Source organism: Lynx rufus, unplaced genomic scaffold, assembly GCF_022079265.1.
Source record: "Lynx rufus isolate CCGP_SWC_20201006 ecotype Redwood Valley unplaced genomic scaffold, mLynRuf1.p SCAF_8, whole genome shotgun sequence".
NCBI lineage: Eukaryota > Metazoa > Chordata > Mammalia > Carnivora > Felidae > Lynx > Lynx rufus.
In genome coordinates this window covers 13,606,281-13,633,231 of record NW_025814896.1, presented here as the reverse complement: position 1 = coordinate 13,633,231, position 26,951 = coordinate 13,606,281, and the positions used below count along the sequence as shown (strand labels likewise).

The following is a 26,951-nucleotide window of genomic DNA, read 5'->3' as shown; positions in this document are numbered from 1 at the left end:
AGAGAGAGAATTTTTAGAATGCTCCACACTCAGCGTGGAGCCTGACGCAGGGCTCCATCCCACGGCCCTGGGGTCATGACCTGAGCCAAAGTCAACAGTCGGACGCTCAGCCAGCTGAGCCACCCAGGTGCCCCAAACCTTGTCTGTTTTGATCAACAGTTTATCCCAAGCACATGGCATAGGGAACGCAAACTCCTTTGTGTAAGTGGACAACATCCAGTATGTTGGAGAGTGATCACTTAAAATTTTTGTCCTCTAGTTTTATTGAGAAATAATTGACATACATTACTGTGTAAATTTATGGTATACAGCTTGATGGTTTGATTTACGTGTACTGTGAAATCGTTACGATAGGTTCAGCTAATAGCCATATTCTATAGAAACAGTAAAAAGAAAAGAAGGAAAAATTCTCCTTGTGATGAGAATTCTTAGGAGCTAGTCTTCTTAACTTTCCTAGGGCAGTGTTAGCCCCAGTCCTCTTGGTGTCTGTTACATCCCTAGTGCTTAGTGACCAGTTAAGATGCTTGCTGGGTGGTTGGTTTTAGCCAGTATAGAGGTATGCATGGTTTTACAAGAGTTCATAATTAAATTTTTGCCTCCAGTGTTCTTCAGCAGTAATGAGGCGCCCCCAGTCTTCATTTAATAGACACGTGTAGGCTGGTTTTGTGAAATACAGAAAGAAGCTCTTTAAAGTCATGAGTCATAAAACTGACCTTTGAACAGCAGTGAATAAAAAGCAAGCTATGTTTTATTTAAATTATTTGAGTGATGCTCTTTTTTTTCTGTTCCTCAGTATTTTATATTCTTTCTTGCTGCAAATTTCTTTTCTGGAACAATCATGACCTAGAGGCACAGATTTTAGCTTCACACAGTGTTACTATATATATTAGCTGTATTTTGAAGGGGGTTTATTTAAGAAGGCAGTTTGAGGGTATTGTTCAATTTAGACTTTGATACTTTTTAAACAATTGTACCAGTGTTACCCCACCTTGAACAGGTATAGTCCTTTAAAAAGGACTTTTTTGAATTTAAATTTAAAGTTATTTAGGCTAGGAGTGGAATTGTAATTGCTGAAAGGTAGTACGCTGTGAGGTCAGAAAAAGAAAAAAGACAACAGAAGCAGCAAACAAGGACTGAGTCACAGACTAATCTGCAGTAAAGATGATGCCCCATTCAGGAAGTCTCATGAGTCAGACTTGCCATGTTGTGTCACTAGCATTCGAGAACATCTGCTCCAATATCTTGGCTTTATTAAAGATGTATTTTTTATTTTTAAGTGATCTCTGTACCCAGTGTGGGGCTCAAACTTAACAACCCTGAGATCAAGAGTTGTATGCTCCACAGACTGAGCCAGCCAGGCACCCCTCCAGTGTCTTTGCTTTTAAAGAAGGAAATCTAGTTAAGATGGGTTTTCGCCTTGATACATTTCTCTCTTTTCCACCATCAGTATTTTTCTTTGAAAAATTAATCCAAGTTCCATATTGTTAATTTTTATTATGCCAGTGTCACAGGTAAACCCTCTGTAGCTATTTTATGTTTTTGATATTGGTGTCCAGGGCTAACTTCAGTACTGTAGGGGGAGGGTCTTGTTACTTTCAGTTTTTCATTCCGCAGGTACTGCAGTTTGGGAGTATCCGGATTGCCCACTGACCTACAGTTAGCATTCCCTGTTGCTTGCTTTCATTGCTTGCTTACTGCCATTTCCTGTAGCAGCTTTGGTTACTCGGTGGCTAATGTCTGCTCTTAAGTTTTAAAATTTCTCCTATATCTTTTTTTTTCTTCTCTGAAGCAGATATAATGGGTTAGGAGAAAACAGGGCACATGATCCTTTTTACATCTTTATTGCTTATTAATTGAATTTATATCAGATTTTATTTCTGCTTTCTGCAAATGCCCTTCTAACTCATCACTGCTTATCTTAATCCAGGTGCTTTTTACTAACATTTACCTCAAGGGGGCTAAAAACTTAGTTTCTCTCTTGTCCTCTCTTTCTTTGCAGCTTATATTTCATTATATGCCAAGAGAGAACCTTAGGTATAAATAGTTGTTGTTTTTTTTTTTTTTAAACATTTACTTATTTTTGAGAGACAGAGACAGAGTATGAGCAGGGGAGGGGCAGAGAGAGAGGGAGACACCAGAATTCGAAGCAGGCTCCAGGCTCCAAGCTGTCAGCACAGAGCCCGACGCGGGGCTCGAACTCACAAACCGAAGTCGGACGCTTAACCAACTCAGCCACCCAGGTGTGCCCCTAAATAGTTTCGATGTAGAGATATTTACGTCTGTCAAGGAAAAATTAAACCACAGATCCAGAAGTAAAACAGGATCATAAAGAACCACCACTGTGTGTTTTACCTAATACCTTTGCAGGTGGATATCCTCTGCAGAATCTTCTAAAAGATGTCTGTGTATTCTCATGCTTTTGAATCTTAGGAACACAGAGATAGCTCTGACAGTAGCTCTGTTTTCCTGTTTCTTCCCACTCACACTAGCGGGAGAATGTTGTGAATCTGTAAGTTGAGGATAACCTGAATAGTTTTGGCTAATTTGTTATTTGTCTGAAACCTTTTAATTTGTTGTCATACGGGCTATTTGTAACTATTTGTTTTTCACTGGAGAACAGAATTCCTGTCGCTGAACATACATCTTTGTTTTTGGTATTGAAGGATCACCTTATTCCCTTTGTCCCTTGCTTGCTTTGTATTGTTTTTCATGCTCACATCAAACATATGAATATGTGAGGTGTGATTCTCCTCAGTTAACAGGTGATAGACTCTTTAAAGGAGACGAAAGTTTATCTTTTAGTAAAATTGAGATTCAGCTCTCAAGTTTGATTCCAACAAAGCTCCGTTGTCTTTTCATTGTGTCATAGTAAATCAGCTGAAGGATTCATACCCTTGAGTTTTATTTCAATAGGCAGCTTGGAGCCACTATATTTGTTGGAGTGGGAATACCCAAGTGAAAAATGACATGTCAAAAAGAAGCAAAAATGTTCCACAGAGTTTTTACTATCCCTCTAGCCCCCCTTACATATTCTCTGTATTTTAAGGAAGACTGTAGAGTTGGTCAAAAGTGCCACTGAGGGGATGGCAAAGAAAAGAGCAGGAGTTGGATGAAGAACCAGGGGAATGGTGGGTAGGAGCAGTAAAAAAAGAGGAAGGAGTTTGTAATAAGAGTCTTATACAAGGTTTTCTCTCTCTCTCTCTCTCTCTCTTTTTATCTATTAAAAAAAAGTTTTAAGTAATCTCTACAATCAATGTGGGGCTCAGACTCATGACCTTGAGATCAGGAGTCACATGCTCTACAGACTGAACCAGCCAGGCGCCCCTCCTATAAGTTTTTGTAATGGTTTCTTTTTTTTTTCTTTTTTTTTTTTTTTTTAAATTTTTTTTTTCAACGTTTATTTATTTTTGGGACAGAGAGAGACAGAGCATGAACGGGGGAGGGGCAGAGAGAGAGGGAGACACAGAATCGGAAACAGGCTCCAGGCTCCGAGCCATCAGCCCAGAGCCTGACGCGGGGCTCGAACTCACGGACCGCGAGATCGTGACCTGGCTGAAGTCGGACGCTTAACCGACTGCGCCACCCAGGCGCCCCAAGTTTTTGTAATGGTTTCAAGCTTGCCGTGTAGAAAGTGGAGACCAAAAAGTGAACAGGAATAGAATGCAGTGTGTAAAACAGTGTAGTAAAAGTATGAAAAGTGCATCAGGAAAGGGAAGGGAAAACTTCGTCTAATTGGGAGAAATTGAATGGTTTCCCTAGAGGCGACAGTTGAACTTGATCTTGAAGGATGGATGAGTAGGAGTATTCTAGATAGAAAAGAGATGAAAGGGAAGATTTAAAAAGAAATGAATGACTTAAAAGCAAAACAGGAACTATTTCAGCGATCATCCTTTGTCAGAACCTCTCAGCATAGGTCATTTGGGAGCTGCTGCTGGGGGTGGGGGTGGGGGTGTGCTGAAGAAGTATGGCAGCATGTTTTTTAGAGTGAAGCTGAAATCAGGTTTATGCCGCTCAGGTTAGATCTGAGAGATTCAGTGCATTAAATTGTAGGGTCAGTGTTACCTTTAAAATAACTAAAGAATTATCCAGGTAGTTAGTACGCTGTCAGGAGAGAGTAATTTGATTTAGATGGAATTGGCGTGCTTAACTCCCTCTGCACAGTGTATATTGGTGAACTTCAACTCCTTTGCTTCTGTGGAGGTTGAGAAGTCTCTTGGCAACAAGCTTCCAGTTGCAACTAACACCTGCTTTGGCTAATTGGTATGCCCAGCTCTGGTAGCAGAGCCTCTGGAGAGTTTGTGTTTGAATTCAACTTCATCAGGTTTAAACTGGAACATAAATGTGAAGGGGCTTTGGGCTCAGCCTGTGGATTGAGAATGAAAAGGCAGGACGTACAAAGGGAGAAGAGAGAGTGAAACCTGTGGATAAAATAGCTGTTGACTTACACTTGGATGCTTTTCAGCTTAATTTGTATATTAAAAATAAGATGTTTTACTCTATGGTTCTCTGCCAGCCCCCTTTCAAGTTAGCTGGGAGGATGAACTAAAGACAGGAGAAGAATGACCAGAACCCGAGAGCATACCCTTTCTGTCACATGTCCTCACCAAGGTAGTTTACTGTGGACACTGTTTATATGCCTTTTCTTTTTAAAAAAACAACTGTAGGCTGGTAGGTTTCCTATCAGCTCTGTTCCCATGACACTGTGCAGTGCCTTCATTTTAATACTTACCAACCTGTGTTGTTACAATCATTTATGCTTTCCTCTTGTGCTAGCCTGAGAGTTGCCGCAACGTATGCTGTCATTCATCTCTATTTCCTGGACCTGAAGTGGTTCTGGGCATGTAAGTGTTTGAGCTGAAACGGAATTAGATTGAAAAATGGATTGCATTAGGTAGTTTTTTCTTGATCCCACTAAATAAACATAACAGGTTATCAGCAACAAAACAAAAGGACATTGCCAGTTAAGTTTAATTGAAACTTTCCCTCTCTTTTCTCTCCTTGTCTCCTTTCAGCTCTTGTCCTCTTTGCCAGGGTTGAATTAAAATATAAAAGTAGGAGATACTCACTGGAAGAGGCATCCAGTTGATGAGGAAGCTTTCATAGTAGTTCCATGTTTATGACACTCCCACCCCCTCCCCCATGGTCTCTTAAACACACACAGGTTCTCTTTCCTTCAGTCCTTTCCTCTGTGGTGCTGGTTCTTTTGGAGCCACACCATAGATTGAAATAAAACCTTTAACTTGATATTTTAGAAAATACAATTTTGTAGGATTAAAGCTTTAACTAGTGGTGACTATGTACTAAATTGTCTCAAGTAAGAGGGTCAATTTGGAGCTTTTAGTTCTGGGTAGTGATTTATATATATATTTATATATATTTATATGTTTAGAATGTCTCATAATTTTTCCCAAGAGCAATTTTTTCCCCCTAATTGGATTGAGCAGTCTCTGCTTTTACATACAGCTTCAAGTGGTTTTCAGTAAATCATTCCAAATCTATAGTTGTTGTTGGAAAATTTTCCTCAAGTTACTGTGATTCTCAGGAGACACCCAGAAACACTCCCTAATTACCAAGTGTATTTAATCATACCTTGTATAAGTCAGCCAAACAGGCCTGATGAATAAACTGAATTACCGGTGGGATAGTCAAAAGTTTTTGGCCCCAGCATTTAACCTTAGAAACCCCAAGAATAAAAATATTTGACAGGCTATTTTAGGGTATAGTTCATGCTTTTCTGATCTCAAGTTTTCTTCTTGCTGTTTAAGCCGAGACAGTTGATTTCAAGTGGAAGTAAGGGTTATGGTTAATATTAGACCACCCCCAGAGGGCCATTTATCTGGTGACTTGTAGACCAGTGGTTAGTTTTGGGGACTTGAGAGGAGTAACAGCATTAGTACCTGTTGAGTTGTAGTGGCTCCTTGCCTCTGCCCCTGATCCAGCATACCCACAAACCCTAAGTATACAACGTCTCAGTGTTCTTACTGATGAGCTAAGAAGTTTTCTGGGTAACCGGTTGGAGATGGTGTGATTCAAAAAAAAAGTTTATTTCAGTGAGGGATAAAATGCCCAAGGAACATATGATACAGATTTGTTGGTCTGAGTCCTAGTTATGCCATCCAGTATCTGTGTGTGATCTTTGGAAAGTTATTTAGTTGTGTACTTATCTATAAAATGGGAATAATAATACATATCTTCGAGAGTCATGGTGAGAGATTATGCAGAATATGCGATATGCTCAGCACTGTACTGCCACAGAAGTTATCCCCTTCCCTTTCCCTTATTAACTTAGGAAAACTGAAATATTTTCGTTGGTTTCTGTGCCATTTGAGATTTACTGAGTAACATGTCATCCCATTTTGGCGTGGCTTTTCTTAGACCCTCCTCCCCCGCACCATCCCACCCCTCCCCCCCCCCCCCCCCCCAACTTGTGGCTTACCTAATGGGCGTTAGCACTGTTGATTGGTATCTTTTCCTTTTGGACAGGAATACTTCCTGTATCCTTGTGCATCTGGCTAGTTGTACACAATCAAGATTTTTCTCTCGTCTTAACTGTCAAATAACCAAAAGGAAAGCTAGTTGATGCTGCTCAGTCATACACCCAACATTATCGTGACTTTTGAGTGACAAGTAAAATTCTTTTTTTTTTTTTTAATTTAAAAAAATATTGTAAAAATGGCTCAAGGATCCAGATGGCTGTGTTCACATTGAAAGACTGAATACGTTTTGGGCCTTTGAATTCTGATTCAATGAAAAGTTCTCCACTGTAGTCCTTTTAGATACTATGGTGTCAGGGGCTTAGAAAAGCTTCTGTGATTGGATTGCATTCTGCCTGGAAGTGTGGTTGAGGTGGACCTCCAGCTTAATAATCAGTCGGAGGACATCTCTTCATTAGCAACTTCAAAGTATATCTATGCAAGTCATTATTGGATTTATGAGGGGATTTCAAGAGTTACTTGGGCAGGTATATATTGTGTGTTAATTTTCTACTCAGCTGTGTAGATGATCTTTAATTGTAGGGAGTCAGAATTTAGAAGGGGCTCAGTCTTCATAGACTGTTCTTATCAAAGATACTTTGGGGCTCTTGTGCTGTATTATTTCCTCTTTGAATGTTGATTTTACCAACTCTGCATATCCTCTAACCTAGATGGGTAATAATTTAAGATGTAAAAATGTAAGCTATACAGTTACTGATTTATGTTTCTTAACTTTTAGTTTCTTTGGGGGAAAAATTATTCATGGGCCTAGTATGTAATATCTTCTCTCCTCCCACCTTGGTTCTTGACTACTGACTGAAAATGATCTAAATTTAGGATGTGTACACTAAACATTGACCTCTCGTACCTTAGAAAGAGTAATTTGCCAAAATAGATAATATATCCCCTCAGACAGATAGTTTTGAGTCCATCTTTGCCAGCGAGAAGCAGGCAGCAGACTTGGCAAGTAAAACAATGCTATTGACAATTTTTATGTTTGTAACGAAGATTAATACCAAATAAACAAAACTATACATAAAGTATTTGTCATAGTCATTTGTGCTCAGGAATAATTGTATTAGCTGTTGTATATGCTGAAAAGTATTATTTTTTAAGCAGAAATAGTTATAATTTTTCATATTGAGCATTTTCTTGGTCATAATGAAATTTAGGAGATATATTTGCTGATATTTTTTTTATTTTAACATATCATTCACTCTTGGAAATCATGTGGTCTTTTTTTTTTTTTTAACGTATTGTGCAATAAAAATCTCCCCCCCCTTTTTTTCAATATATTAAGTTTATTGTCAAATTGGTTTCCAATCCCCCCCCCCTTTAAAGTTTTTATTTATTTTGAGAAAGCACGAGCATGCACAAGCGGTGGAGGGACAGAGAGAGAGAGAGAGAGGGAGGGAGGGAGGGAGGGAGAGAATCCCAAGCAGGTTCTGTGCTGTCAGTGTGGAGCCCACTGTGGGGCTCAAACTCATAAACTGTGAGATCGTGACCTGAGCCAAGATCAAGAGTCTAATGCTTAACTGACAGAGCCACCCAGACACTTCAAAGCCTTTTTTTTTTTTTTTAAGTTTATTTATTTATTTTGAGAGACAGAACGAGTGCATGGCCCATGCATGCATGGGGTGGGGTGGGGGGAGAGAATCCCAAGCAGGCTCCACACTGTCAGCCTAGAGCCCAGCTGGGGGCTCAAACTCACAAACTGGGAGATCATGACCTGGGCCCAAATCAAGAGTCAGTCGCTTAACTGACTGAGCTACCCAGAGGCCCCTAGGTATCATACAGTATTAATTGGCAAATCTTTTCTTTGGAAAAAAAAAAAAAATATTTTATATCTTAACGAAACCTTCGTGGTTTTTACATTAGAATTTAGCGTTAGTACATTGCTGGATAATTGCCTTTGTTATTTAGAGGTCAGTGGATTCTGTGAAAGAGTAAATTTGGTGACACATAGACTAGACAGTCATGCACATTATAGCTTGTTGTTGTGCCACACGAAGAGAAAGAGCCACGTCTGTATACATGGACACAGGTAGATATATTTATGTTTCTCCCAGTGCACATAAAAATTGGCTTAATGTGAATGACTTGGGTGCATTTCCTGTTTAGACTGAATATAATTATTATTGATTTCTTCCATACTAAGAGATTGTCATGGTTTTGATTCTCTATTGATACAATCTATGCCTTTAAAACTCATTTTGGTGACATCCTATATCAAGTGTAGAAGTGAAAATTTTAAAAAGTTTTAACTTTGGGGCACCTGGTTGATTCATTCGGTTAAGCAACTGGCTCTTGATTTGGCTCAGGTCATGGTCTCAAGGTTTGTGGGCTCCAAACACAAGTTTCTCTTCTACCAGGTTTTATCCAGCGCCAGTATTTTGCTACCCTCCTTTCTCCCTCTCCTTTGCTTCTCCTGTTCCTTTTCTCACTCACCTAAAATGGCCTCTACCATTGGAGGGCCATTTACATACATAATGACCCATTTGCTGTAAATGTTAAGAATAAGGATAGCTTCTAGGGCATCTGGGTGGCTCAATCAGTTAAGCGGTCGACTTTGACTCAGGTCACGATCTCACCGCTGGTGGGTTCAAGCCCCGCGTGGAGCTCTCTGCTGACAGCTCAGAGCCTGGGGCCTGCTTCACATTCTGTGCCTTTCCCTCTCTAACGCCCACCACCATCCCCCGCATTCTGTGTGTGTCTGTCTGTCTGTCTCTCTCAGAATTAAATAAACGTTATAAAAAAAAAAGAATAAGGATAGCTTCTTAAATATGTACAGAACTCAACTTCAGTAAATTTAACATTGATAAAATAATCCTGTCCTCCATATTTTAAATTTCTCAGTTGATCCCATAATGTGCTTTATAGCATCTCCCCTCTATAGGACAGAATCCAGTATGGGATCATACATCATATTTGTCATTTCTCTTTAGTTTTCTTTAATCTGGAATATTTATAGACTCTTATTACATTGTCATTTTTGAAGAATACATTTTTTCTGGCATTGTGAGATCTGGGTATGCTTTAAAACCATAATATTAAGCCACTATTTTTTTTTTTTATTTTTAAAAAAAAAATTTTTTTTTCAACGTTTATTTATTTTTGGGACAGAGAGAGACAGAGCATGAACGGGGGAGGGGCAGAGAGAGAGGGAGACACAGAATCAGAAACAGGCTCCAGGCTCTGAGCCATCAGCCCAGAGCCCGACGCGGGGCTCGAACTCACGGACCGCGAGATCGTGACCTGGCTGAAGTCGGACGCTTAACCGACTGCGCCACCCAGGCGCCCCTAAGCCACTATTAATCAAAGATATTTTAAGTTCTGGGGCACCTGGGTGGCGCAGTTGATTAAGCGTCCGACTTCGGGTCAGGTCATGATCTTGCAGTTCGTGAATTCGAGCCCCACGTCAGGCTTGGTGCTGACAGCTCAGAGCCTGGAGGCTGCTTCGGATTCTGTGTCTCCCCCTCTCTCTGTCCCTCCCCTGCTCACTCTCTGTTTCTCTGTCTTTCCCCAAAATAAGTAAACATTAAAAAATTGTTAAAAAAAAAAAGGCATTTTAAGTACTTTACTCTCCTTTACTTTAGCTTAATGTTGTGAGGAGAAAAAGACTCTTGGAAACCTCTCTGCCTTTCAGCTTTGATTTTGCATTTTACTACCAAACTTCTAGGTAGAATGGATTTTATTGGTATTTAATTCATACCTACAGTATCTGTACAGGTGATGTCATAATCTAGAACTCTTGGTTAGTGATTATGTGGTTTTGATTTTTTAAAAGCTATGCTTTTTAACTTTCATTAGCATCCTGTATGAAATTTTGCATTTTTGTCTCCTTTCTCTCTGTAGTATTGTGCCACCTAGTGGAAATTTATGTCCTTCAGTATATGTCTAAAAATCTAGATGCAAGATGCATTTTAACATACTGAGAAAAAGTTTGGAAAATTCGAACTTCTTGATTGACTTGGAATTGTTTAGAACAAGGATTGTCTTCCTAAATAAGAATTTAGGACAAATAAAATTCTTTGTATGTGAAGGTTTAGTAGAGGTCTTAAAATTATGAGCTGCTGTTAAAACACTGTTACTGTTTCAACTAGAAACACCCTACGTGGGGTGGGGCGCCTGGGTGGCTCAGTCGGGTAAGCGTCTGACTTCGGCTCAGGTCATGATCTCGTGGTTTATGGGTTCGAGTCCCACATCGGGCTCTGTGCTGACAGCTCAGAGACTGAAACCTGCTTCAGATTCTGTGCTCCCCCCCACATCCTTCCCCCACTTGCGTGTGCGCGTTCTCTCTCTCTCAAAAATAAACATTAAAAAAAAAAAAGAAAAGAAACACCCTTCGTTATTTTCATCATTGAAACCTTAACCAAAACATTGTATTTCCATCAGTCGTTACTAAAATGATTGTTGCTATTTAGATACCATGAAAATCCCCCCCCTCCCCCTTTTCATTGTGCATCTACTCTCCAGGCCTCATGTAGTGGGGCTTACAGATTATTTACATGCTCTAAGATTAGTTTTGAAGTCATAGAAGAAAAACACAGTGGGTAATAAATATTAATGAAATAGTTTAAAGGAAAGCAATGTGCTACTTTGAAAATAGCCTGAAAAAAAATGTAGACATGTATCACTTGAAGACTCCTTACCAAGTGACAGGATAATCTCTAATTTGTCCTTAGTTGGGTATAAATAAAACTCAGGATTTTTTTCTTATTTTCAATTTTTTTTTTATTTGAGAGAGAATGAATGAATGAATCTTGAGCAGGCTCCACGCTCAGAGCAGAGCACAAAATGGATGGGGCTCCATCCCACGACCCTGGCTGGGATCATGACCTGAGCCAAAATCAGGAGTCTGATTCTCAACCGAGTGAGCCACCCAGGCACCCCTAGGATTTTTTTTTTTTTGAGATTTTATTTTTAAGTAATCTCCACACCTAAGGTGGAGCTTGAACTTGGGACCCCAAGATCAAGAGTTGCATGCTCTACCGACTGAGCCAGCCAGGCACCCCAGGATTTTATCACTTGGAAAAAGTTGATGGTCTCTTTTTCTTGTTATTAAATATGAAGAAGATGCCTTCCTCATCCTTTGAAGTATTCAGAGTATTCAACATACACATTTTTAGTGGGACTTGAGAAACATTTTAGTCTTGGGGTTTGACATTCTGCAGAATTAAACTAGAATATGAACTTTTGACGTTGTCTTCAGGGTACTCATTTATAATTAAGAATATTAAGACTTACCTAACCATTTAGGGAAAGTAGTTCTGAATCATAAGATTCAACCATTCAAGCATAGAACATGGGTATTTTACAATGTTTTCATCTTATCATCATTCTTTCTTAGTTGCTGATGTATAGTCACAATGAGCGGATTAGGAGAAAACTCCTTGGATCCACTGGCCCCTGATTCACGAAAACGCAAATTGCCATGTGATACTCCAGGACAGGGGTAGGTCGTTTATTTCCTGATCCTTCACCAAGGTCTCCTCCCACTACCATTATTTTTGTGACTTAAAACGAACATTTTAGCTTTCTGTTGTTTAAATTCTCAGTAGATTTTTGTCTTCGCTTAAATAATATGATTTTGCTTTGAATTAAGTAGAATGGCACAGTGATCAGATAGACATCCTTATGATATAATAGAAATCCTATTGGTGATTCAGATAAAAGTGAGTTAGTCCAATAACTAACACTTTTGAGGTAGTGTGAAGCATTTCTTAGTGAAAGAGGTAGGTAGGAGTCAGGAATAGAGCATCAAGATAGTTGCAAATCAGATTACTCTTTAAATTCCTGTAAGAAGATGTCGTAAGTTGGTATTTTGGCCTTTGTGAGGTTTCATCGTCCTTTTCCTGAATAAAGTTTGCAGTTTAAAAAATAGAAATCTAATATTTCATGCAGTGTTACGCTAGCCTTTTTAGTATTTGCCAAGGTCACTATGACTTGCGTTTTAATGTGATTCTTACAAAGTAAAAAATGGCTTATAAGCCTTATGTAAAACCTTGTCATTAATAAGTAGCTAACACTCTTTTTGTTATTATTTGTTGTTTTACTGTCTCTTTGATGTAAAGACTGTGTATCCTTATTTTCTTCATGGTCAGAGGCTAAGTGTCCCCAAGGCCACGAGGCTAACCAAAAGGTGGACTTGAATTTAGGTTTGCCTGAATTTCTGCTGTATTGTACTTCTTCTCCAAGATGAGTTTTTGATGGTTTCTATTGGCTAAATTTTATTTGCTTATGTATGAAGGTGCTGGTGATTCTGCTCCCGGCGTTTTTTTGTGATAGGTACATTCATGGCCTTCTCTCCCCTCCCCCAATCTTCTCTCTCAGTCTTACCTGCAGTGGTGAAAAGTGGAGACGGGAGCAGGAGAGTAAATATATTGAAGAACTGGCTGAACTTATATCTGCTAATCTTAGTGATATTGACAATTTCAATGTCAAACCAGATAAATGTGCAATTTTAAAGGAAACAGTAAGACAGATCCGTCAAATAAAAGAGCAAGGTAATACAAAGTAAGAAAAACACTCAAATCTTTTCAGAAGGAACTTGTTAACTATGTTTACATTTGCCTTTTTGCTACCTTGTTGCTCACGTGTGGACTAGTGGGACCTGTCCTGTGTGGGATTGGACAAATGAGTTGGCCAATTTAGTACTCCTTGAGAAATAGTTAATAGAGCATTAGAAAGAGGCCAGTGTTCTCACCCTGTCCCATGTTAGTTGCCTTTCAGGAAGCCATGGGATAGTACATGTAGTAGTGAAAGAAAATTAAGGGTATCTTCTGCCCTCCTGGGTAACTCAAGTTTTAAGATTTAAAAATTGCAGAATTGGTTTCTTATCAGGAAATGTTGTATATGTGCATATGTATGCGTGTGCGTGCGTGCGTGTGTGCGTGTGTGTGTGTGTTTGTGTTCTGGGGACTGTTTGGAGGTGAATTTGATCTGTAACTGATATTTGTGATGTTTGTAGTATTGTCTTCTGTCTTTTCAGGAAAAGCCATTTCCAATGATGATGATGTTCAGAAAGCTGATGTATCTTCTACGGGGCAGGGAGTAATTGATAAAGATTCCTTAGGGCCACTTTTACTTCAGGCAAGTATATTATACTTGTGAGGAATTTTTAAGACTTAAGAATATGCTTTTTGTGACGTGCTTAAACATTGTTTTGTAAGTAGTTGTCCTCAATAGGTATGATTCGCCTATAGCATGTTTCTCTCGCTGTAAAGCAGGAGACGGGAACAGAGAGGAGGCTCTTCATAAAGTGCAACTGTTAACTTGTTTTTGTTTCAACTAGTTCACTTCAAGTACTTCTCAGTTGCTCGGTTCAGTTCTTCTTTGTAAATTCTCACTAGGGAGTGGGGTGGCTCCTGTAGCTTGATTTCGTATCAAATGGAAAACCAGGAAGTGCTAAGGATATTTCATTTTTAAGAACTCTTTTCAAGATGTAATTCTTCAAACATTAGATTAGACATTCATTCAGATTTTATGTTGGCTGTATCTATCTTTTTTCCCTCAAATTCTTTTTATTTTTAATTCTTTAAATACAATCCTATAGTAATTGTGCTGTGTGAATAGAAATGGCTAAGTGGTGGCTAATAGTTGTTTGCAGTGGTTGTTAAATCACTAGTAGTTGTAAAAAATTCTGTTTAGTGCTAAGGCTGGTGCCTTTAATTGGCCAAGACTGCCATGAAAAAATATCACAGATTAGGTGGCTTAAACAACAGGACTTTAAAGTTCTGGAGGCTAGAAGTCCAAGGTCAAGGTATTGGCATGCTTGGTTTCTCCTGAACCCTCTTTGCTTAGCTTGTGGATGGTTGCCTTTTCCTTGTGTATTCACATGACCTTTTCTCTGTGTCTGTGCACCCCTCGTATCTGTCTTCTTCCATAGGAACATCAGTCCTATTGGATTGGAGCCCTAGTCTTATGACCTCATTTAACCTTAACCCCATAACCAGGGCCCTGTGTTCGAATATCCGCATATAGCCACATTGAGAGTTAGGGCTTCAACGTGTGAATTTGGGTGGGGGATACAGTTCAGTCCATAATAGCCCATATTAACCTATCCCACTTTAGGCATTGGATGGTTTCCTGTTTGTGGTGAATCGTGATGGAAACATTGTATTTGTGTCAGAAAATGTCACACAATACCTGCAATATAAGCAAGAAGACCTGGTTAACACAAGTGTCTACAGTATCTTGCATGAAGAAGACAGAAAGGATTTCCTTAAAAACTTACCGAAATCTACAGGTAGTCTTTTAATGTGTATTTCCTTTCTTAATTTTGTAAACACTAAAAAATAAGGTTTATTTTTGAAGGAAGGGGGCAAGTTGGGGAGGGGCAGAGAGAGAAGGAGACAGAGGATCCGAAGCAGAGCACAGATCTCCATGTGGGGCTCGAACTCATGAACTGTGAGATCATGACCTTGAGCCGAAGTTGGATGCTTAACTGACTGAATCACCTAGGCACCCCTGAATTGCCAGCTTTTTAAAAAACTTTTTTCAATTTGTTTTCCAAAGTCAATGGAGTTGCCTGGACAAATGAGACCCAGAGACAAAAAAGCCATACTTTTAATTGTCGTATGCTGATGAAAACACCACATGATATTCTGGAAGACATCAACACTAATCCTGAAATGCGCCAGAGATATGAAACAATGCAGTGCTTTGCCCTGTCTCAGCCTCGAGCTATGATGGAGGAAGGGGAAGGTAAGATTGACCACATGTTTGAAATGTTTTTCAGACAGCAGCCAAATTTGTAGTTCTTTGATTTCCATTGTTGTATTCATTGACTGAATTCCATGTCCTTACTTGTCTATTTGAGAGATCTGTCCAAAAGTTAAATGTAATCCTTACCTGGTTGAATTTGTATTGTAGATTTGCAATCCTGTATGATCTGTGTAGCACGTCGCATTACTACAGGCGAAAGAGCGTTTCCCTCAAACCCCGAGAGCTTTATTACTAGACATGATCTTTCAGGTAAAAACTTTGTGTATGTGTGTATATACATTTTGTTCATTTGAGAGTTATTGAGAGTTAACTATTTTTGCAGCTGCACGCTCATGTAAAAGTACCTATATCCACTGTAGTGAATGCTTTGCATAGATTATTTCTTACGTTTCTTTTTTTTTTTTTTTTTTTGAAATTTATTTATTTTGAGAGAGAGAAAGAGAGCATGCGGGCGCGGGCGAAGGGCAGAGAGAGGGAGAGACAGAATCCCAAGCAGCCTCTCCACGGTCAGCACAGAGCCCAAGTGGGGCACAAACTCAAACCGTGAGCCGAGACCAGGAGTCAGATGCTCAACCGAATGAGCCACCCAGCACCCCCATTTCTTATGTTTCTTACACAACTCTTAAGATTCAGTAAAACCCTTGGCATTTGAGTTGGGTATATTTGACAGTTAAACTCCCTCAAATAAACAAATAAAAAATAAATGTAGAGACACCTAGCTTTCTCTCCCAATAGCATTTGAAATCAGTATATTTCTTTTCTCTAACTTCAAACCCATTTTTCATAAACAAGTTTTCAAAAATACGATAATTTAAGAATTACTGGGAGTAATTTTTGATATCAACATGAGCTTCAGACTTGGTCTGCACTTTTTTTACTATGGGAATAAAGACTTAAAGCCAGTATAAGTGATCAAGCACATAATGAAATTAAATGTAGTTGCATTATTATCTGTATTCACCTTCAGGATTGCTCATGCGATCATCTAACCCTAAATGGTGATGTCAAGGCTTGTCTTGTAGGTGCCATCCCGGAGATGAGGAAGCAGGTCGGGCGGCAGAGATTGAGTTCCTTGCCCAACATTAGATCCTGGGTGGTAAAGAATTTGCAGTTGGGTCTGCCTGATGTCAAAGCCTGTACTGTTTGCTTTGTATGTACCTTGTGGACCTGCAATAAGTAATTTGATAAAATGGAATAGGTTTAAATATACATGGGGTGCCTGGGTGGTGGCCCAGTCAGTTCAGCATCCAACTTTGGCTCAAGTCACGATCTCATGGTTCGTGAGTTCGAGCCCCACATCAGGTTCTGCCAGTGGAGCCTGCTTGGGATTCTCCCTCCCTCCCTCCCTCCCTCCCTCCCTCCCTCCCTCCCTCCCTCCGTCTCTCTCTCTCTCTCTCTCTCTCTCTCTCCCCACCCCCCTCTCTACCCCTGCCCTGTACATACACTCTCTCTATCCCTCTCAAAAATAAACTTGAAAAAAATTTAAATATACGTAACATACCTATAGCTATTACATGTGCATATATATTTATATGTTATGTACACATACATACATAACAGTATTCTACTCTTAAAAAAAAAAGCTATTTTTGTAGTTTTCAGTCATTTTATGCCAGGCTCAGTTACCTGTCTTGAAGCTGCTTGAGATTAATTTCCACAGATGAAAAAAGTAGCAAAAAAAGTTTTTTGTATACTTAATTGACAGTCTGTTTACACTGATAAATATTATCTTACATAGGAAAAATTTTTTCTTTATTAACTTACTTTGAGATAATCAAACCTGGTGACAGAAATTTTTATGTGAATTTTTACCTTCTAGAGTGGTTCTTACTCTGTACCTATTATGTTTTGGCAGGCTAAATTTTCTCCCTGAATAACAATATTTCACATTTTATAGCTGAAAATACTAAATAGAACATCTTTACTCAAGCAATTTAGTGAATAGAACCTTTAAAATTATCTCATTAATGTCTCCTCTTATTATAAAAGGTAGAAATTACCAGGCAGGCAAAGTGAAATCCTTTTATCTGGTTCACATCTGAGAGCCATCTCACCATAGCCGGCATTTTCTAGTTGCTGTCTCTCCTTTCATAGGAGGTTTCTTGCCCTCCACAGAATACTTATTTTGGACTCTGGAGAGATTTTATTCTCTGTCCCAGATGTGAACTTTTTCTGAGCATCTATTTTGTGTTTGTCATCTGGGTGTCAGAGCTGAGCTCAGAGGAGGGGTTGAGGACAGGCCATCTTTATTCTGGGCACAGCACGCAAATGTTTACTCTTCCCTGCAGTGCATTTGTCACTTCTCCCTAGGTGGGACTCCCCCCCCCCCCCCCCGCTGTTATTAAGATTTTTTTAATATGTCATGAAGGGTCTGGATTTTACACAGATTCTTAACTGGGGACTCTGTCCATGAGCTCATCCACCGTTAGTACCTTTCTCATCCCCAGCAGCTTTTTCAGAACCATCTTACGCCGTGTGTTTTCCCAATCCAAACCTGATTTTCTTCAGCATTTTTACTTTTCCGACAAACACATCATGGACAGGGTAAATAGATTGGAAAGCCTTTTCTGTATCTTTCCCAGTCTGTCAGTGATCAAGTCATTAACCACTCCTTTTAAGTCATTTGTCTGCCCCTCTTGGGTCAGGATTTCCATCACCTTCCCAATTTGGTGGGCCTGTTAGTGCCAAGCATAAGAGGTTGTCTGGGTCTGCGTATTGCCTTTTCAGTAAGGCATATGTGGAACAGGCAGAAACAACCATTGATTTCTTGATATCAACATGAGCTTTCAGTCATAGTCTGGCACTTTTTGCCGTGGAGCATATTTTGTCTTGGGCATCCATGTCCCGAATGTTGATCTCACGGTTTTTGCCCAGGGCATCCTCAGTAATTATTTTGAATTTTTGAAATGTGACTTCAACATTCTGGGGACCAGTAAGGCTCACTTCAGAAGCACAGTCTTGAGGCCATCAGAGACCATTGTGGTCCGTCGACAGAGTTCTTGTGACTGATGTTTGCTGAACATTCCTTTCACTGAACGTAGCGGGTGCTTTCTCCTCATATTGCTCTTTCTTCGACAATGGATCGACTATTTTCTTCTTGGCTCCTTTTGCCACATTTTGTTAGGTGTTTATTCTTGCCAATGTTTATTCTTGTCCTAATACTGCTCAGAAAGTGTTGAGAGGCCTAGCCATTTTTTTAAAGGGCCATCTTCATAAAACCTTTAATTTTGTAGTGTTTTTGAGTTGTATAAATTTTGTCTCTCTAGTGTATTTGATGTTAAACAAAAGTTGTCAGAAACTTCCAGACTGGTAGAAATGAGTATTTGGTTAACCTTCCTGGTTTAGATTTTAAGTGTCCAAAGATGCAGTCACCTCTCAGATGAAAAGAATTGTCCCTGCTAGCTGTGTAGGTAGGTATTTTCATAGCTGCAGGGACAGACTATCTTCAGAAGAACAATTTTACTGGTAGGTGGTGTTTTTTTCCTTTAAGTGAAAATGAACCTGAGGTTATCTGGCCGTGTTCTATTCTGTACATTGAGAAAGTGAAAGGAGTTCTGTGATACTCTGTACAGGAGGACATTTAATGTAAGAATGTCCTGTAGGACTGTGTCCTTAAAAATAAAAGCCCTGGATCTAGCAGAGTAAGCAGAGCAAAGATTTGGTGTTTTTATTTGAATCTTCAGAGCTAAGCCATGCGGTCAGTGGTCAGCGTGCAACCAGTAAATACTTGTGGGTTGGATTTAACTCTTTGTTTTCTGTTAATAGGAAAAGTTGTCAATATAGATACAAATTCACTGAGATCTTCCATGAGGCCTGGCTTTGAAGATATTATCCGAAGGTGTATCCAGAGATTTTTTAGTCTTAATGATGGTCAGTCGTGGTCCCAGAAACGTCACTATCAAGAAGGTAAAGAATTCTGAGGTTGATTCTTGGTCTTGTTTGTTTTTGTGTTTGTATATAGCATAAAGTACGTACATGGCTGTAGTTGCTGTTCTGTGCATGTGGGGCAGGAATTCTTTTAGCCTGCTTGTAATTTTGGTGCAGGTCCAGTGTTTTCCCTGGATTTTGAAAATGTGGCACTTGAAGTAGATTTCCTTTCTCTCCTCTCTTACATGTGTCTGTTTTGCCAACTGTAGTCGCTAGTAATGGTGTATTTTCCCCAACAGCTTATATCCATGGCCATGCAGAAACCCCGGTGTATAGATTCTCCTTGGCCGACGGAACCATAGTGACTGCACAGACCAAAAGCAAACTCTTCCGAAACCCTGTCACAAATGATCGGCATGGCTTTGTCTCGACCCACTTTCTTCAGAGGTAATGATAGATTCCTGCATCTCCTCACATTAAATGCAGCGGTGTTCTCAGGGTGCCTTATTATTAATGTGAAAAGCAAGATTTAATAGAAAAAGCAGAGCCTTTGGATTTGCTGAAGTGAGTTTAGATTCCTGGGTTATGATATATTTTTTAAGGTTATATTTTTATGTGAAAGTGAGGATTTGCTCATTAGTTACTTCCTGGGAAAGCTGGGGAATGGGAAGGCCTAATGGATAAAAGAACTATCTAATGTGACTACCGCTGTTCCCTTTCATTTCTGATGATGTGTTACGTTGCTTCCAGGGATTGCATTTAAAATTTGAAAGTAGACTCTAAGCAAAACTGAGAGTTACTCTTGTTGCTAGTGGTAAGTGAGCAACACGTGGAAAAGCAGGATATTTACCCATTAAGGATCTTGTATAATTTGCAGGTACCTCGAGGTTAGCCCCTAGATGTGTGGCGACTCTAGTAAAGTCCCACCGAGATTCCAGTTAGTGTAACTGTTGGTCCTCAGTGCTGTGGTGGTGGTCACTCCTAGATTTTGTGGCATATTAAAAAGTATTTCACTGGGCTCATCATAACTGATCAGTAACTAAGTGTTGGAATGGTGCCTAGGAAGTGAAGTTCGTGGCACTTCATCATTTAAAAAAAAATCTTGAGTGTTTTAATGCATGCTTGTAATGTTTAAAAAAAATTTTTTTTTAAATTATTTCTGAGACAGAGAGAGACCGAGCATGAGTGGGGGAGGGGCAGAGAGAGAGAGAGAGAGAGAGAGAGAGAGGGAGACGCAGAATCCGAAGCAGGCTCCAGGCTCTCAGCTGTCAGCACAGAGCCCGACGCGGGGCTTGAACTCACTGACCACAAGATCATGACCTGAGCTGCAGTTGGACATTTAACCAACTGAGCCACCCAGGCACCCCGCATGCTTGTAATATTTTAGTGAAGGTTTGTCTTCTTTCTTTGCAGGGAACAGAATGGGTATAGACCAAACGCGAATCCTGTCGGACAAGGCATTAGACCTCCAGCAGCGGGATGCAACAGTTCGGTAGGCGGCATGAGCATGTCGCCAAACCAAGGCTTACAGATGCTAAGCGGCAGGCCCTATGGCTTGGCCGACCCCAGCTCCACAGGGCAGATGAGTGGGCCTAGGTATGGGGCTTCCAGCACCATAGCTTCAATGAACGCTGGGCCAGGCATGCAGTCCCCATCTTCCTATCAGAATAGCACCTATGGTCTCAACATGAGTAGCCCCCCACACGGGAGCCCTGGCCTTGGCTCCAACCAGCAGAACATCATGATTTCTCCTCGTAATCGTGGGAGTCCAAAGATGGCCTCACACCAGTTTTCTCCTGTTGCAGGTATTTGTGTTGGCATTTCCGTTTCTTTATTTTTTACTCTTCAGTAATCCTTCTCTTTTTATTCTGCTGCAATTCTTGTAAAGTCAGTTCATTTTATAATAGAGTTAAGTGGCATTTTGTTACAGCATCTGATAGTCTTAATTCTTGCCTTAATTTTTCTCCACATCCAGGTGTGCACTCGCCCATGGGATCTTCTGGAAATACTGGGAGCCACAGCTTTTCTAGTAGCTCTCTGAGTGCTCTTCAAGCTATCAGTGAGGGTGTGGGGACTTCTCTTTTATCCACTCTGTCTTCACCAGGCCCCAAACTGGATAACTCTCCCAATATGAATATAAGCCAGCCAAGTAAAGTGAACAGTCAGGATTCCAAGAGTCCCCTGGGCTTGTATTGTGATCAGAATCCAGTGGAGAGTTCAATGTGTCAGTCAAATAGCAGGGATCACCTCAGTGACAAAGAAAGTAAGGAGAGCAGTATCGAAGGGGCAGAGAATCAGAGGGGTCCTCTGGAAAGCAAAGGTCATAAAAAATTACTGCAGTTACTTACCTGTTCTTCTGATGATCGGGGTCATTCCTCTTTGACCAACTCCCCCCTGGATTCAAGTTGTAAAGACTCTTCCGTTAGTGTCACCAGCCCCTCTGGGGTCTCTTCTTCGACCTCTGGAGGAGTGTCCTCCACATCCAATATGCACGGGTCACTGCTGCAGGAGAAGCACCGTATCCTGCACAAGTTGCTGCAGAATGGGAATTCACCCGCAGAAGTAGCCAAGATTACCGCAGAAGCCACGGGGAAAGACACCGGTAGTGCAGCGTCTGGTGTGGAAGGAAGCGTCAAGCAGGAGCAACTGAGTCCTAAGAAGAAGGAGAATAATGCACTTCTTAGATACCTGCTGGACAGGGATGATCCCAGTGATCCGCTCTCTAAAGAACTGCAGCCCAAAGTGGAAGGAGTGGACAGTAAGGGGAGTCAGTGCAGCAGCTCCGCCGTTCCTAGCTCGAGTCAAGAGAAAGACTCTAAAATTAAGACAGAAGCAAATGAAGAGGTAATTTGTTGTATTTTCCAGCTTAGTCATTGTGGTTAATCCTTGCATTTCTGTGTTAGAAAGACAGTATGTGACGTGCAAAACCTTATCTTCTATTTTAGGTTTATGTGATGGAAGTTATTCTTGAGCTGTCGGTTCTTTGTCATTCTTTTGGGCATCGTGAAGTGTAATGTGACGCAATTTGGAAATAACCAGATGTGGGTGTTTTAAAATGTGACTATAACTTGAACCAGTTAGTAGAGAATTTGAAAATTTTCATGGAGGTTTTGTTGTTGGAATGAGAAGGTTGGGCCATGTAATGGTATAGTAGAAAGAAATGGGGGGAAAAACTTAATGCGTTAAGTAACAGAATTTTGATTTTTACCTAAAATCATGTTTCCCTCTGTACAGGATCTCATTCCATGTAAGCATTTGTCAAACTGTGACTCCTCTGGGAGGTGTTAATATGCACCTGAGAAAATTAAAGTCTTGGGGAAGTCTTGCTGTTAGGATGTCTATTTAATTTTTGTTTAACCTAGTGCTCCAAATTTATGGACCAAGAGCTCTTTTTATTTTATTAAAAAATTTTTTTTAGGGGCGCCTGGGTGGCGCAGTCGGTTAAGCGTCCGACTTCAGCCAGGTCACGATCTCAGGGTCCGTGAGTTCGAGCCCCGCGTCGGGCTCTGGGCTGATGGCTCAGAGCCTGGAGCCTGTTTCCGATTCTGTGTCTCCCTCTCTCTCTGCCCCTCCCCCGTTCATGCTCTGTCTCTTTCTGTCCCAAAAATAAATAAACGTTGAAAAAAAATTAAAAAAAAAATTTTTTTTAATGTTTATTTATATTTGAGAGATAGAGACAGAGTGTAAACAGGGGAGGGATAGAGAGAGGAGGAGACAGAATGTGAAGCATGCTTCAGGCTGTGAACTGTCAGCACAGAGCCCGACGTGGGGCTTGAACCCATAAACCTCGAGATCATGACCTGAGCCGAAGTCAGATGCTTAACTGACTCACCCGACCCCCCCCCCCCCCCCCCCCGCCAGCCCTTTTTAAAGCATGCCTGTGAATCTTTTGTTGAATGTCAGCTTGTTGCCTTTGTTACTAATCATACTGGTTTTGGAAGGTATGTATAGAGGCAGGCCTCTCTGTCAGCTGATGATCCTGAGTAACACTAGCTCGAAAATACCTACGGTTTGAGAATTAAAGTTCTAGTGCAGATTTAAAAATGCCCCTGTTGAAAGCACTTCCAAACCCAGAGATTTATTTCAGTAGTTAAAACTATTCTTCATTTCAAGGAAGAAGATTTAGGGTGGGGGTCTTAGTAAGCTAGCCTTTAAGTTGGGCGTTATCATTTCCGGTAACTTGTATTTTACTTGTTCCCGTTTCATTTGTGTTCTTCTGATGAATGTGTATGCGTATATATCTAGTAATGCACACAGGTTAATTAAAAAAAACTTTTTTTCCCCCCAGGGATCTGGAGATTTGGATAATCTAGATGCTATTCTTGGTGATCTGACTAGTTCTGACTTCTACAATAATTCCGTATCCACAAATGGTAGTAATCTTGGAACCAAGCAGCAGATGTTTCAGGGAACTAATTCTCTGGGTAAGAAAGAACTAGGTTTTATGCTTGCTGCCTTTTTAACGTTTCTTCGCACTTGTATGTATAGTTAACCCTTGAACAACACAGGTTTGAACAGCACATGTTTATTTACACACGTGTGTTTTTTAAAAATAAATACAGTACAGTACTATAAACATTTTCTCATGGTTTTCTTAATGTTTTCTCCATTTTATTATGAGAGTGCAGTATATAATACATATGACATACAAAATATGTGTTAATTGACTTATCAAAGTCTTTTGGTCAAAGTAGATAATTAGTAGTAAGTTTTTGGGGAATCAGAAGTTGTATGGATTTTTTACTGTGTTGGGTGGGGGCTTGGTGCCCCTAAGCCCTGTGTTGTTCAAGAGTCAGCTGTGCTCTTACACTAAGATTGGAATCTAAGCATTTTTTTTAAGAGAAAGAGGGCAAGCATGTGTGTGTGCGAGCAGTGAGGAGGGGCAGAGAGAGAATCTTAAGCAGCTTTATGCCCAGTGTGATGCAGGGCTCAATGTCATGACTCTGAGGTCGTGGCCCGAGTTGATGTCAAGACGCTCAACGAACTGAGCCACCCAGGTGCCCCTAATTAGCATTTGTAAACTTCAAAATGCATACTCTACCTCTCAGTTTTGAATACTAATTCATAGTGCATATGTTTTAAAAAGCTTTCTGGACGTTTTTCTATTTTTTAAAATTTCCTGTTTCTAATTAATATACCAGTAATCCTGGAACTTTAGGAAAATGTTCATCATTGGTTGCTCCAGATGAGTACCAGGTACCTGAGCATCTATTTTTGTGAGGCATAGAGACTTAAATTAAAAAGCAACTAAAACTGTAGATAGAAGCCTGTCCTGTGACATTTATGGAACCTGGTTATCTAGCTGGGAGACTTCTTTAGTGTTTGCTGATTCTCCCTCAGCCTCTCTTCCACAGCTATGTGGTTTCCTCATTCATCAGTTTAACGAGGGTATATTACAGGTATCGATCAAAAAAGAATAATTCACAGTTATCAGGAATGGTGATTATTCATTTTTGATGGCACTGTTTCCTAAACTAAAATGGATAGATCAGTCAAATGGATTGGAAACAGTAAAAAGTTAGGAAATTTTGTATTTCATTCCTTGTTTGACTAGAGGGCAACTTACCTGGTTATATTTAATTATAAAATTTTAAACAGAATCCACTTAAGAAGTTCCCTTAGGGAAGAACCTCTGGCAGTTTGAATGTTGCTAGCAGTTGTAATATTAAGCGAAGCAGAACACAAATGACCGTATCAGGCTGCAGAATGATGCCCTAGTACAGCAGCCAGTGCTGGGATTCTTGTTTTCTAATGGATTTGGAATACGGGGTTTTTGTCGTCGTCTTCTTCTTCTTCTTCTTCTTCTTCTTCTTCTTCTTCTTCTTCTTTGTGTGTGTGTGTGTGTGTGTGTGTGTGTGTGTGTGTTTAGTGTTTATTTTAGTAAGAGACAGTCTTGTGTGGGTGGTGTTGGTATTGATGTGTTGTCCTTGATTACTTATGTACTGAATTGTCAGAGGACATTTTGTATTGTGTATCTGTGTTTCAGCAGGTTTGAGGAGCCCACAGTCTGTGCAGTCCATTCGTCCTCTGTATAACCGAGCGGTGTCTCTAGATAGCCCTGTTTCTGTTGGCTCGAGTCCTCCAGTAAAGAATATCAGTGCTTTCCCCATGTTACCAAAGCAGCCCATGTTGGGGGGGAATCCAAGAATGATGGATAGTCAGGAAAATTATGGCTCAACTATGGGTATGTTATTTCTAATAAGTATTTATGATTAAACTTTTCTTTTGGGAAAAGCAAATTTAGAATACTTAAAGCCATTTAAATAATTGGGATTAAGTAATAGGTTTATGAATAACAGTAGCACAGTAGTTCTTTCATAAGTCTCCTTAATTCTGTGGCCTGGTTATTTATGCTCTTTAGAAAATATTTATTTATTTTGAGAGAAAGCGAGAGAGAGAGAGATTATGAGAATGTGTGCATGCGAGACACAAGTGAGTGGGGGAGGGGCAGAGAGAGGGAGAGAGAGGATCCCAAGCAGGCTCTGTGCTGAGAGCACAGATCCCGATGTGGGGCTTGATCCCATGAACTATGAGATCATGACCTGGGCTGAAATTCGCCTAATGCTTAACCAAACGAGCCACCCGGGCGCCCCTGGCTATTTAAACTCTTAAGGAAGCTTTCGGTCTGAGACCTTTTCTAACTTGTAATGAATAAATGGCAACAGTTGCCTATCAAAATATGTCTTTATTTATTTACTTATTTATCTATTTATCTATTTATTTAAAGTTTAATTTTAATTTTATTTTTTTTAACGTTTATTAATTTTTGAGACAGAGAGAGACAGAGCATGAACGAGGGAGGGGCAGAGAGAGACAGGGAGACATAGAATCGGAAGCAGGCTCCAGGCTCTGAGCTATCAGCCCAGAGCCCGACCGTGAGATCGTGACCTCAGCTGAAGTCGGACGCTTAACCGACTGAGCCACCCAGGCGCCCCTCAAAAAATATCTTTAAAAAAGTAGTCTTCATAGTTGGCCAGTCCTATTTTTAGGATGACAAAGCTTTTATTTTATTTTTATTTTTGGTTAAGTTCATGTGTAATGACGGTACTTACACAGCAAGGATTTCATGATAATCTGGAAAAGACGTAATCATTTCTACCTGTTTTAGGTGGACCAAACAGAAATGTGACTGTGAATCAGACTGCTTCCTCGGGAGACTGGGGCTTGCCAAGCTCAAAGACGAGCAGAATGGAGCCTTTGAGTTCAAACTCCATGGGAAGACCAGGAGCGGATTACAGCGCTTCTTTGCCCAGACCTGCAGTGAGCGGCTCGATGCCCACGTTGCCCCTTCGGTCCACTGGCATCCCAGGTGCGAGGCCGGCGTTGCCGCCACAGCAGCCGCCACAGCAGCAGATGCTTCAAATGCGTAAGCGTCCCCTTCGCCAAAGAGAAAGTGAAATGACACGGGGCGGTGTTTGCTCTTGCCTTCTTTGAAAACGCATCCCCTCTTTTTCCTCCACCAGGGCCTGGTGAAATTCCCATGGGAATGGGGGTCAGTCCGTATGGCCAGGCAGCACCGTCCAACCAGCCGGGTTCCTGGCCAGATGGCATGTTGTCCGTGGAACAAGGCTCTCATGGGACTCAAAATAGGTGAGGCTTTATTATGTGACTCTGTAGAAGATGTTAGCATTGGATTATCTAGAAAATGCTCAGAGCACAGGAGCAAACCTGAAAGAGAATGAGAAAAACTCACTGTGACCGAGGTGCCTGGTTGCCACCTGGGCATTTCAGGGATGATGGTGAAAGTGCACCACAGCACTCTGTTTCTGTGAAACATTGTGTGTCTTCTGTTTTTGTTTCGCTTGATCAGTTACTCATTTGCATGAAAGAAGCCACCTGTCAGTGTCAGTTCTGTCTTTAGTTCTGTAATAAAGAAAAAATGGC

General features: G+C 40.5%; 1 protein-coding gene and 1 pseudogene across 13 annotated transcripts in view; one reads left to right on the top strand and one right to left on the bottom strand.

Moving 5' to 3' along the window:
- The window catches only part of NCOA3 (nuclear receptor coactivator 3), a 141,023-nt gene that overhangs the window by 96,769 nt on the left and 17,303 nt on the right, over positions 1–26,951 (top strand). For 8 of the 13 annotated variants that reach the window (XM_047068009.1, XM_047068015.1, XM_047068013.1 and 5 more), the window contains 14 exons: positions 11,824–11,928; positions 12,807–12,979; positions 13,465–13,565; positions 14,547–14,721; positions 14,991–15,179; positions 15,348–15,449; positions 18,966–19,106; positions 19,367–19,514; positions 20,481–20,872; positions 21,043–21,911; positions 23,356–23,491; positions 25,054–25,251; positions 26,176–26,433; positions 26,531–26,657. In XM_047068009.1, the coding sequence (XP_046923965.1) occupies positions 11,843–11,928; positions 12,807–12,979; positions 13,465–13,565; positions 14,547–14,721; positions 14,991–15,179; positions 15,348–15,449; positions 18,966–19,106; positions 19,367–19,514; positions 20,481–20,872; positions 21,043–21,911; positions 23,356–23,491; positions 25,054–25,251; positions 26,176–26,433; positions 26,531–26,657 (3,095 nt within the window). In that variant the 5' untranslated portion in view covers positions 11,824–11,842. The remainder of the gene's footprint in view (positions 1–11,823; positions 11,929–12,806; positions 12,980–13,464; positions 13,566–14,546; positions 14,722–14,990; positions 15,180–15,347; positions 15,450–18,965; positions 19,107–19,366; positions 19,515–20,480; positions 20,873–21,042; positions 21,912–23,355; positions 23,492–25,053; positions 25,252–26,175; positions 26,434–26,530; positions 26,658–26,951) is intronic. The other 5 variants (XM_047068016.1, XM_047068014.1, XM_047068012.1 and 2 more) reach the window with 2 other exon arrangements.
- Positions 18,168–18,894, bottom strand: LOC124503177 (40S ribosomal protein S3a-like; annotated as a pseudogene).